General features: G+C 46.0%; 1 protein-coding gene across 3 annotated transcripts in view; it reads left to right on the forward strand.

Moving 5' to 3' along the window:
- Positions 1-10,772, forward strand: part of Klhdc10 (kelch domain containing 10) — a 48,925-nt gene that overhangs the window by 6,241 nt on the left and 31,912 nt on the right. The window contains exon 2 of one of the 3 annotated variants that reach the window (XM_055608100.1): positions 5,799-5,876. The exons of the other annotated variants lie outside the window; for them this stretch is intronic. Coding sequence (XP_055464075.1) covers positions 5,799-5,876 — 78 coding nt within the window. The remainder of the gene's footprint in view (positions 1-5,798; positions 5,877-10,772) is intronic. 3 annotated transcript variants of the gene reach the window in all.

Genomic DNA, 10,772 nt, shown 5'->3' on the forward strand with positions numbered 1-10,772 from the left:
CTCTTAACTACTGAGCCCTTCCTTCCTTCGTTTCTTTGTTTGTTTGTTTGTTTGTTTGAGACAGGGTTTCTTTGTGTAGCCCTGGCTGTCCTGAAACTAGCCCTGTAGGCCAGACTGGTCCCACACTCATAGAGATCCATGGGCTGGCGAGGTGGCTTAGAGGTTAAGAGCACTGTCTGTTCTTCCAGAGATCCTGAGTTCAATTCCCAGCAGCCACATGGTGACTCCTGTCCATCTACATAGGGATGTGATGCCCTCTTCTAGAGTGCAGGTGTACCTGCAGATAGAGCACTCATCTACATAAGATAAATAAATCTTTAAAAAAGTAATTCATAGAGATCCACCTGCCTCTCTCTCCAAGTGCTGGATTAAAGGTGTTTGCCACCACTGCCCAGCTTCAAAGGCACTTTTTAATAGGAATATTTTCTCTTGTTTCTTTCTTTTCTTTTTTTGAGACTGTTTCTTTGTATAGCCCTGGTTGTCTTCAGATCAGGCTGGCTGAAGACTCGGAGATCTACCTGTCTCTACTACCCACCCCTGCCTGGCAGAATGCTTTCCAAGCATCTTTTCAGCAAATGAAAGATCTGTATCTGCTGTATTCACTGTGGTCTCTGTTACTGATCGTGTTCATTTTCTGTTGAAGTGTTTTATATATGGGAGCTCACGTTCTAAAGAAACCAGCACTAGACCGCTGACACGTGTTGCCGATGCTTCCCACAGTTCTTCAGTTAGATCTGCCAGCGGGGTGAAACCATGTTCTATAGTTTGTTTGTTTGCTTGTTTATTTTTGAGTAAAGCTTGGATCCCCTGGAGCAGGAGTTACAGAATATGTGCCGCAGGGAATGTGTGAGACCCAAACGGAAGTCCTCTGCAGGAGTCTCAGACTTTGTGTTTAAGAAAGATCATCCTTGTACCGATGTTATTTTTAGCTAAACCTGGAATGGATATGTTTGTGGTTTGGGTACTTTCCTAGTGTCACCTCTGTGTGTGCTCTTGTCTGTGCACAGGTTAATGAAGCACTGAGGCAGGACTGAGGTGCACTTCACCCTCTGGGTGCCGTTCCTGCGTGTCTCCTAAGTGGCCCGCTCTCCTCTGCGTCTGAAACTATCCACAGGCCAACCTAGTTCCCGGTGGAATGCGATTACTGCTCTGCTTCGTTGCTCAGTGCAGTCTTTGATTATTGTTGCCTCTTATTCTTTTCCTGGTTATTTCTTCTTATTTTTCCATAGACTATGAAGTCAGCTTACAAGTGTCCCCCAAATCTTACTTTGTTTTCTTTTTGAGTCAGGGTCTTGTGTATGTTTGGTTGGCTTTGAGCATACAACATAGCTGATGCTGGCTTTGAACTCCTGATCCCCGTGCGAACTTGCTGAGTGTTGGGGTCATAGATGTGCACTGCCGTGCTGGCTCCCCCTTCCACCTTGGATATGAGAGTCTTACTATGTGGGCTAGAGAGCTCTTGTTACAGTTGTTTGCTTTGGCTTTTTGAGACAGGGTTTCTCTGTGTAGCCTTGGCTGTCTTGGACTTACTTTGTAGACCAGGCTGGCCTCAAACTCACAGAGATCCACCTACCTCTGCCTCCCGAGGGCTGGGATCACAGGGGCGCGCCACCACATTTTTTGCAGCGCTCCACCACTTTTTCACATTTGCTTATTTTTGTATGTATGTGAGCACGAGTGTGCCATGGCACAGATGCAGAGGTTAGAAGACAGCTTTAGAGGCAGTACTCCAGGGATGGAACTTAGGTCAGCAGGCTTCCCTGCCTTAACTCACCAAGCCATCTTGCTGGTACCTTTTAAGTCTGTTAGATATAGATACAGGAGAGAACATGTCGTATTTGAGCCCAATGTATAGCCCCTTTATTTCTTTTTAAGATTTTTCTTTATGGGGGTCTGCTCTTCCAAAGGTCCAGAGTTCAGTTCCCAGCCACCACACGGTGGCTCCCAACCATCTATAGTGAGATCTGCTGCCCTCTTCTGGCGTGCAAGCACACATGCAGGCAGAATATTTAATAAATAAATTTTTAAAAAAGGAAAAGAAAAAAAAGTAATACCATAAATTTATTTATTTATTTATGAATGATCTAACTGCGTGTACACCTGAACACCAGAAGAGGGCATCAGATCCCATTATAAATGTTTGTGATTGATACTTACCAACCTTGTGATTGCTTGGACCTCTGGAAGAATGGCCAGTGCTCTTAACTGCTGACCCATCTCTACAGCTCCTAGTCCTTATTTATTTATTTTTTTGTTTGTTTCTCTGTGTAGCCCTGGCTGTGCTGGACTCTGTGTAGACCAGGCTGGCTCAAGCTCACAGAGCACCTCCTACCTCTGCCTCCCGAGTGCTGGCTGTGATCCCAGTTGAGTTGATTTCCTGTGACGACAGTTTTAGGTCTCAGGAATAATCCCGAGTGCCGGGGTTGGAGGCGTGCGCCACGCTGCCCAGCTGCGTCTCTAAAGGTTTGTTTATTTGTGTCTGTCTGAATGTGTGCATGTATGTGGTGTATAAAGAGGGTGTTGGCTGTCCTTCCGTATCTATCCGTTTAAGCCAGGGCCTCAGCCTGAGTTGGGGCTTTTTCTCAACTAGGCTGGATGGCAGCAAGTCCCAACAATCGTTCCCTGTCTGCAGTCCCCTTGGCGCTGGGCTATGGGCCTGTCGTATGGGTGTTGGGACTTGAGCCTTGGGCTTCGTGACTGTGAAGCAACTGTTCTGACCTGTTGAGTGTTCTGTTTGGGCCTGATCTCATTCATTCACTTACTGAACTTTATTTGTGTGTATGTGTGTGGGCACACAAGGGCAAGGTGTACTTGCAGAGGTCAAAGGACAGCTCTTTTGGGAATTAGTTCCCTGTCTACCATGGGGTTTCCAGGGATCAAACTCAGGTCAGGTTGGGCCACAAGGACTTTTAGCAGCTGAGATGATTCATGTTTCTTACCTTTTCTGTGTTAATTTACCAAGCCACCTGTTAACAGGTACCGAGGCAGGCTGGAGAGGTGGCTCAGCACGTAGGAGCCCTGGCTGTTCTTCCTGAGTTCAGTTCCCAGCAACCTACATGGTGGCTCCCAATCATCGGTAAAGAGATCTGCTGCCCTCTTCTGGCGTGCAGGCACACATGCAGCAGAACACTGTCTACATAATAAGTCAATCTTAAGAAAATAGGTACTTAGGCTGTTTCTAGTTTCTGACTGTTAAGCTTGCTGTGTATGCACGCCTGTACACAGATGTCTGGGTGTGGTTTCCTTGGGCATATGCCTGCAGTGCAACTGCTGAACCGTGCGGTGACTGCGAGGCCTGCAGCCCTTTGAGGAAGTGCCAGAGTCTTCCGGAGCAGCGGGACCTTCACGCTCCCACCAGTGCTTGCACACCTTCCCAGACACGCGCCAGCTCGCTTTCAGGGTCTGTAGCAGCTGTTTCAGTGTGTGTGACACAGAGTCTAATGTTCCTGTTTGTAGACAGGGTCTTGGGGTACGGGCTTGTCTGAGACCCCTGAGCTGAACTTGAGCCTCAGTAGCTGGGCTGCAGGTTGTGCACCTTGATACTTCATGTGGTGTCTGATGTTTTCCCTTGATGAGCAATAACGCCAAGCATCTTTTTATGTGCGTGTTGCCCATTTGTCTGTGGCTGCTCCTCTTTACGGTGCTGTATATGCAGACACCTCATCCTGTTTTTAATCCACTTGTTTTTAGTGTACTTTGTTGTTGTTGTTGTTTTAAGAGTTCTTTAAAAAAAGTTCTTTATATATTCTAGGTCTAAGTCCTTTGTTTTTATCTGATTTAACATTTATATGTATATTTCTTCCCATCTTATGTTGCTCTTGTGTTGCTTAAAGCACAATGGTTCTTAAAATTTTGATTAAGTCTAGTTATCTTGTTTTTCCTTTGGTTCGTTCATGCTTTTGGTGTGATATGCAAGGATCCTTTGCCAAATATGAAGTGTTTTGTGGTTTTGCCTTTGTGCCTGTACTTGGTGTCAGGGTCTTCTGAGCTCCTGTCCAGCGCCATTTGTTTATAGCACTTTTCTTTCACTTCTGAATGGGTTTGTCATTCTTGTTAAAAATCAATTGCTTACAGCAACGTGGGCTCATTCAGATCTCGGTTCTGTTCCATTGACCTGTATGTCTGTTCGTAGGCCAGGACCAAACTAATTCATTTATTGGTGCTTTGAAACAACTTTTGAAATAAAGAATTATGAATCTTTTTATTTTATTCTTCTTTCAAAGGTTCATTTTGGCTATTCTGGGTCTGTTACAATTCCATATAAAGTTGGAAATCAGTTTGTCCATTATCACAAAGCAATCAAGTAAGATAGCTTAGTGGTTAAGAGTACTTGTGTGAGCTGGGTGTTGTGGTGCTCGCCTGTGATCCCAGCACTCAGGGTGGCAGAGGCAGGTGGATCTCTGTGAGGGCAGCCTGGTCTACAAAGTGAGTTCAGAACAGCCAAAGCTACACAGAAACCCTGTCTCAAAAAAAAAAAAAAAAAAAAAAAAAAAAAGAGAGTACTTGTAGTACTTGTGTGCAGTCCTGAAGACCAGAGTTCAGATCCCAGCATCACACACTGAAACTATGTCCCCTCAGCCTCTGCTCTGAGGAACAAACAGGAAGATCATTTCAGTTGCCAATATTTTAGCCTTCTGAGGAAATGGAGCCCTGGCCTGTGAATATTCATCATGACACACGCAAATGAGCATGCACATATACAGACAGAAATAGATGTCACTTACATTATAGAGACCCAAATTCTCCATGGCTCTTGGTCGGGTCTCCTGTAGCCCAGGCTAAAATCACCCTGTGTAGCACGGTAGTTTTGAACTTCTGATCTCACCTTAGCCTCACAAGTGATAGCACAAGCATATTCCACCATCCCTGGCTTCTAGTAAACTTTTTTTTTATTATTATTCCTTTTTATTTATTTTTTAATGTGCATTGGTGATTGGTTTGCATGTATGTCTGTATGAGAGTGTTGGGTCCCCTGGAACTGGAGTTGCAGTTGTGAGCTACTGTGTGGGTGGGTACTGGGAATTGAACCAGGTTCCTCTGGAAGAACAGCCAGTGCTCTGAGCCACCTTGCCAGCACCTCTAGTAAACGTTTATGAACTGCGTGTGACTGTCAGTGTCCATAGTTACTTTTGTAAGAGGGTAGACCTCAGGTTATTTTGCATTACATAAATTTAATTTTGTTAAGCCAGGAATTTAGCAAATGTGGATTCCTTCCCCTAACCCTAACCCTTTGGTTTGTTTGTTTGTCAATTGTTTTGAGACAGGGTTTCTCAGTGTAGCTCTGGCTGTCCTGGAACTCACTTTGTAGACCAGGCTGGCCTCGAACTCACAGAGCTCCACCCGCCTTCCCCGCTGGGATCAAAGGCCTGCCTGACTTGCAGATGCAGATTTAATAGATTTTTCTGTTTTTCTCTTTGAGTTGGGATCAGGCAGGCTTTCACTATGTGTGTTGCTTTGACTTGTGGCAATCTTCTTGCTTCGTCCTCCCATGTGCTGGGATACATGCGTGAGCCACCATGCTTAACCCACTCATCATTTTATTTATTTATTTACTCATTCATATTTCTGTGGGGCTAGGGATGGAATCCAAGCCCTCTACGTGCTAGACAGGTGTTATGCTTATCATGTATAAGGCCCTAGGTTCAGCTTGTAGTATAAAAAATCCAGAATGGAGTTTTATCTGAATACCATCAGAGGTGATTGTCGCGTCCTTCCTAAGTGCCAGCTCTTGCCAGTGTGTCCCCAAGACCCTTTCCTTGCTCTGTGAGGGTGCTTATCATTTCTGTCTTTTCTTACAGTCACTGCCATGAAGGCATTGCCCGGAGTTGCTGTCTCCATTCACCACACCTTCCATCACTTTCCTGAAACAGCTCTCGGTAAAATCGTGAATGAGTTTCATGTAGCAGATCGGATGGACGTTACCAGCCTCCATCTGACGTGATCTGTCTTCATCACTGTATTTGTTTGCGTGTCCTTGTGTCTGGTCAGTGTTTGTTAGCTCTTTTCCCTCTCTTCCCGAAAAATAGCCGTAAGAAAAACAACCACAAGACCCCTTCCCTTTCCTTCTCCTCTGGTTTTTTGAGGTAAAGTCTTGATATGTAACCCCAGTGGTCTAGAATTGACTATGGAGAACAGGCTAGCCTCAAACTTGTACCAGCTCTGCTTCTGCGTCATGGTGAAGTTATAGTCTGTACCGCCAGGAGTGCTCTAGGGCTTGCTTTTTTGTTTATTTTTGTATTCTTTGGTGGTTTTTTGAGACAGGGTCTCATTATGTAGCCCTGGCTGTCCTGGAACTCATCTAGACCAGGCTGGCTTTGAACTTAGAGATCTGACTGGCTCTGTCTCCCAAACGCTGGGATCAAAGGTGTGCGCCTGCCTTAACTCTTTTTTTTTTTTTTTTTTTTTTTACTAAACTGTTTTTGTTTGTTTTGAGACAGGGTTTCATGCAGCCTAGGCTGCCTCAGATTTGTTAAACAATTGAGGATGGCCTTGATCTGATTTTCTTGTCTCTACCTCTGGAGTGCTGGGATTGTAGGTGTAGGCCACTATGCTTGTTTTGTTGTTGTTGATTTTGTTTTTGACAGGGTTTCTCTGTGTAGCCCTGGCTGTCCTCATCTGTAGATCAGGCTGGCCTTGAACTCAGAGATCCATCACCTGCCTCTGCTCCTGAGCGTAGGATCAAAGGTGTGTGCTTTGGATGTAAGCTCTGCCTGGCTTATATAGCACCAGGCATTGAACCCAAGGCTTTGAGCATGCTAGGTAGGCATTTGAACAGACAACATCCGCCAGCCCTAGGTGGGTGCTTCTGTAAACGTGTACTCATAACGCAGTGAGGGACTAGATTAGGGACTCTGTTTTGTTCCTTTTTCGAGGTGAGCACAGGGAGGCACGTAGGGTGAGCGTATATCTCTGTGAGCTCAAGGTCTGCGCATGAGCATGGAGGCAGAGCCACGCAGCGTGGTTCGGGGGTCCTCCGCCTTCCCCGCCCCACTGTGCTCTTGAGCTTGTCCCTCCCGCCACACTTGAGGTCTTCACTGCCTTCAGTTGCTGTGTGTGGGTGTGTATGCATACGTACACATAGAGTACGCGCCTGCGTGCGCGCACACTCACAGCCACTCTTGGTCTTTTTTCCCTGCATTGGCTCCCTGCCATGTTGAGAATCCGGCCTGGATTACGCTGTCTCGGATGTGGTCATCGAATATAGCCTAGGTGGTGAAGTGAGAAGTAGAATGCTCACTAAGGAAATGGACCGACAAGAATTTGGAGCTGAGTGAGGCCTCTTCTTTGTGTCCCTTTTTGTCCACAGGAACCTCTGTGCCATCATTAAACTGTCAAACCCATTAGTCTGAATCAGGTGGAACCGTTAAATACTGACTATACACATCTTGGTGTCACAAGAAACAAGTTCTGTTAAAATATGCACTCAGCCCTCATACAGGACTGTGGGATTTCTAGTGTGCTTTCTGAATTTGATAGTTTCAGAAGAAGTAAGACATTGAGTTTTAAATGCGCATACATATTTACACTCTTCAGGAAAACAATTTCTTAAAGCTGTATCAAAAAATGTAGGCACTTGAAACAGCCATGATGGTGCACAGCTTTAATCCTGGCACTCAGGAGGCAGAGGTAAGTGTATCTGTGTGAGCTCAAGGTCAGCCTGGTCTACACAGAGAGGTCCAGGTCAGCCAGGGATATGTAGTGGGGCTTGTCTCAGAGCAGGGGCCCCTAAGTCATGATTCTAAGTGAAATGTGTCTATGCCCGTAAGAAAGATCCTCAAGTGTGCATGCTCCTAGGAAATGTCCTTCACCAATCTGCACATTGCTTTTCTGAGATGGCGTCCATGTGTGTAGTCTCGGCTGACCTCTAACAAGGACCCCCGCCTCAGCCTCCTGTGTGACTGGGATTAGGTCTGTGTACACTGTGCTGTTCTCAGAAGTAGCTATTTCTCAGGGTAGCACTTCATTCAGAAGTCATGCTAGGCCTAGGTATCTTGGCTACCCTGGCGGTATTCATAGTTGATACTTTGTTAGTTTTTGAGCCAGAACCTCATGTTGATGTTGTTTTGAACTCACTGTAGCTGGGAATGGCCTTGAACTTCTGTTCATCCACCCTCCTGGTTCTTAGTAACTTGCTGTCAAAGCCTACCTCTCCAACAAGGCTGCAGCTTGTAACCTTCCCAAACAGTTCCACCCACTGGGGTCCACACATTCAAACACATGCACTTCGGGGACCACTCAAACCACATACCTTGAGGGGGATTTTGTTTTTGTTTTTAGCCTGGTCTCTATAGTCCTGGCTGGCTGCTCTGGAGTTACTTCATAGACCAGGCTGGCCTTGAAGTCACAGAGGTTCTTTTGCCTTGGGTTCCCTAAGGCTGGAATTAAAGGTGTACACCACCATGCCTGGCTATGCCTTGGTTTTGAGACAAAACTCCCTATGTAGCCCAAAATGGCCTGAAAATTACTGTGTAGCCCAGACTGGCCTCTGGGTGAAGGCAGTCCTCCTGGTGCAGCGCACAGAGCCCTGACTCTAAGGTGTGCGCTCCTAGGCCTGGCTAAATGCTGCCCGGTGGGGGAGGAGGGAGGGTTGGATGGGGAAGATATTGAGATGGAACCCAGGACCTCTGCATACTAGGCCTTCACGGTTTCTGACTTCCACCAGGATGCCCACTACGCTGAGCTGGGATTAAAGGCGCGCGTCGCTGCTGCCCAGTTACTGCTTTTTATTTCATATGTGTATGTTGAGTAACTCCTTTACGAGACTTCCGAGGGAACGTTTTTTGTGTGTGTTTTTACACATCTCAAAATACCCCTCTTACATGAAAAAGAGATTAAGTGTAGAGTTCTAGGTTTAAAGGGTGAACATGGTGGTACATGCCTAGAATCCAGCCCTCAGAAGGCAGAGACAGGAGAATCCTAGCCAAGTTAAAGGCCACCTGGCCACAGTGAGAATCCCATCTCAAAATACAAAACAACCTACTCCACCCCCAAAGAATTCTAGGTAAAAGTATATATGCATTTGTAGAATGTGTTGGAAATAGAATTTTTGTTACCATTCAGACTTACTCACTTCATTTCCTTGTCCCTTCTCAAAAATCAATGCGTAACAGATGTTTGGGTTCTTCTCGGACTTCTTGCATTTATTTACTTTTCATTTTTGGTTTGTTGAGACAGTGTCTGACTGTGTATTCCTGGCTGCCCTGGAACTTCGCATGTAGACCAGGCTGGCCTCAAACTCCTGGTGAGTTTCCTGGCCCTGCCCTCCCTGTGAATGCTGGGATCACAGACGTGTGCTGCCACAGCTCCTGGGCGTTCTCGATGGAACTCATTTGTTCCTGAGTGTTCTTGTTCCGCCAGTGCCCGCTGCTTTGAGTGCTGCACCGTGGCAGTAAGCTCGGGACTAAAGTGCTGCGCTAAGTGTTCCAGTTTCTTTTTAGATGGTGTTCGGGCTCCTTCCATTTCTGGTCGAGCCTAAGATTCATTTGCTCATGCCTGTACAGAAAAAACCTGTACTTCAAATTTTGATAGACATGGCTTCTCTTTGGTGTCTTAACTTTTTAGATACCTGTGGCTTGTGCCACCTTTGGGTCCTGATTTGATGCTGGCTCTTCCTGCTTGAGAGTCTTCGCTGGCCCTCCCGCGACTTTCCATCAGTGTGTTGCGCTGACTGGACCCTGAGTGCCGTGGTGGGGTGGGTCTGACACCTGGCTCTCCAGGGTAGCTGCCCCTGGTCGGGCAGAGTGCTGATATCCACATAGGGCTCTTCTGCCTTGCATCCAGCTGCCATTTTGCTCCTGTCTCGGGCCACATTCTTGGTCGCTGCCAGCATTCCCATCTGGGAGCAAATCCTGCTTAAATGCTTGGCTCAAGGACACAGACAGGTGACTGCTGTGTGTCTCCAGCCAGCTGTGTGGCGGCTTTACAGACCGCGCCAGCTCCTCCTGCTGTCCCACGCTGTGCCCTTCGCTCACCTGTCTGACCAGCAAGCCATTGCTGGCCCATTCCACGCTCTGGTTGTCGGGGACTGAGCTCTCAGTCTGTTCTGTCAGCTTCTCTTCCTCTCTCTTGCTCACTCCTCTTAGTTTTAGTCTACTAGGGTATTCTGCTTTTTTTTTTTTTTTCTTTTTATTGTAGAGTTGTTGTTTGTGACAGGGTTTCTCTGTGTAGTCCTGACTGTAGAGCAGACTGGCTTCAAACTGAAATCTACCTACCTCTATCTCCTAAGTGCTGGGATTAAAGGCATGCTCCATCGCCATCCAGCTTCTATTGAAGATTTATAAAAAGATGACATTATTTATGAAACTGGGGAGAAGCTGAGTTAGCTTGTGTCTTGCTAAGCTTTTATTTTTAGTTAGTGCCTCTTTATGGTGAAGTAAATTTTATAAAAAGAAAAGTTTAAGGTAGCAGATAAAATATTGGTTAAATCATTGGAGAAATGATGTTTTTCTTTGTGAAGATTTATTTTAAAATAAGCACTAGTGTAGATTGGTAGTTTGTTGAATTTTCACTCAAGTGGCCAATACAGCTAACGTTTATGTAAACTTTAATGAATATAAGTTAATCAAGAATAAATGTATCTGAAATTTACAAGGTGCATGTTTCTTTAAAAACACAAAAGTGCGTGTGCGCATTACTGTGATGTTGCTGCTGTTATGCTAATGTGCCTCTCTCCCCCCTTTTTTTATTCTCTTCTCTCCCTCCTCTCTCCCCCCCCCTTTCTTTATTCTCTTCTCTCCCTCCTCTCTCCCCCCCCTTTCTTTATTCTCTTCTCT

This window comes from Psammomys obesus, unplaced genomic scaffold, assembly GCF_907164565.1.
Source record: "Psammomys obesus unplaced genomic scaffold, mPsaObe1.curated_primary_1811, whole genome shotgun sequence".
NCBI classification, from domain to species: domain Eukaryota; kingdom Metazoa; phylum Chordata; class Mammalia; order Rodentia; family Muridae; genus Psammomys; species Psammomys obesus.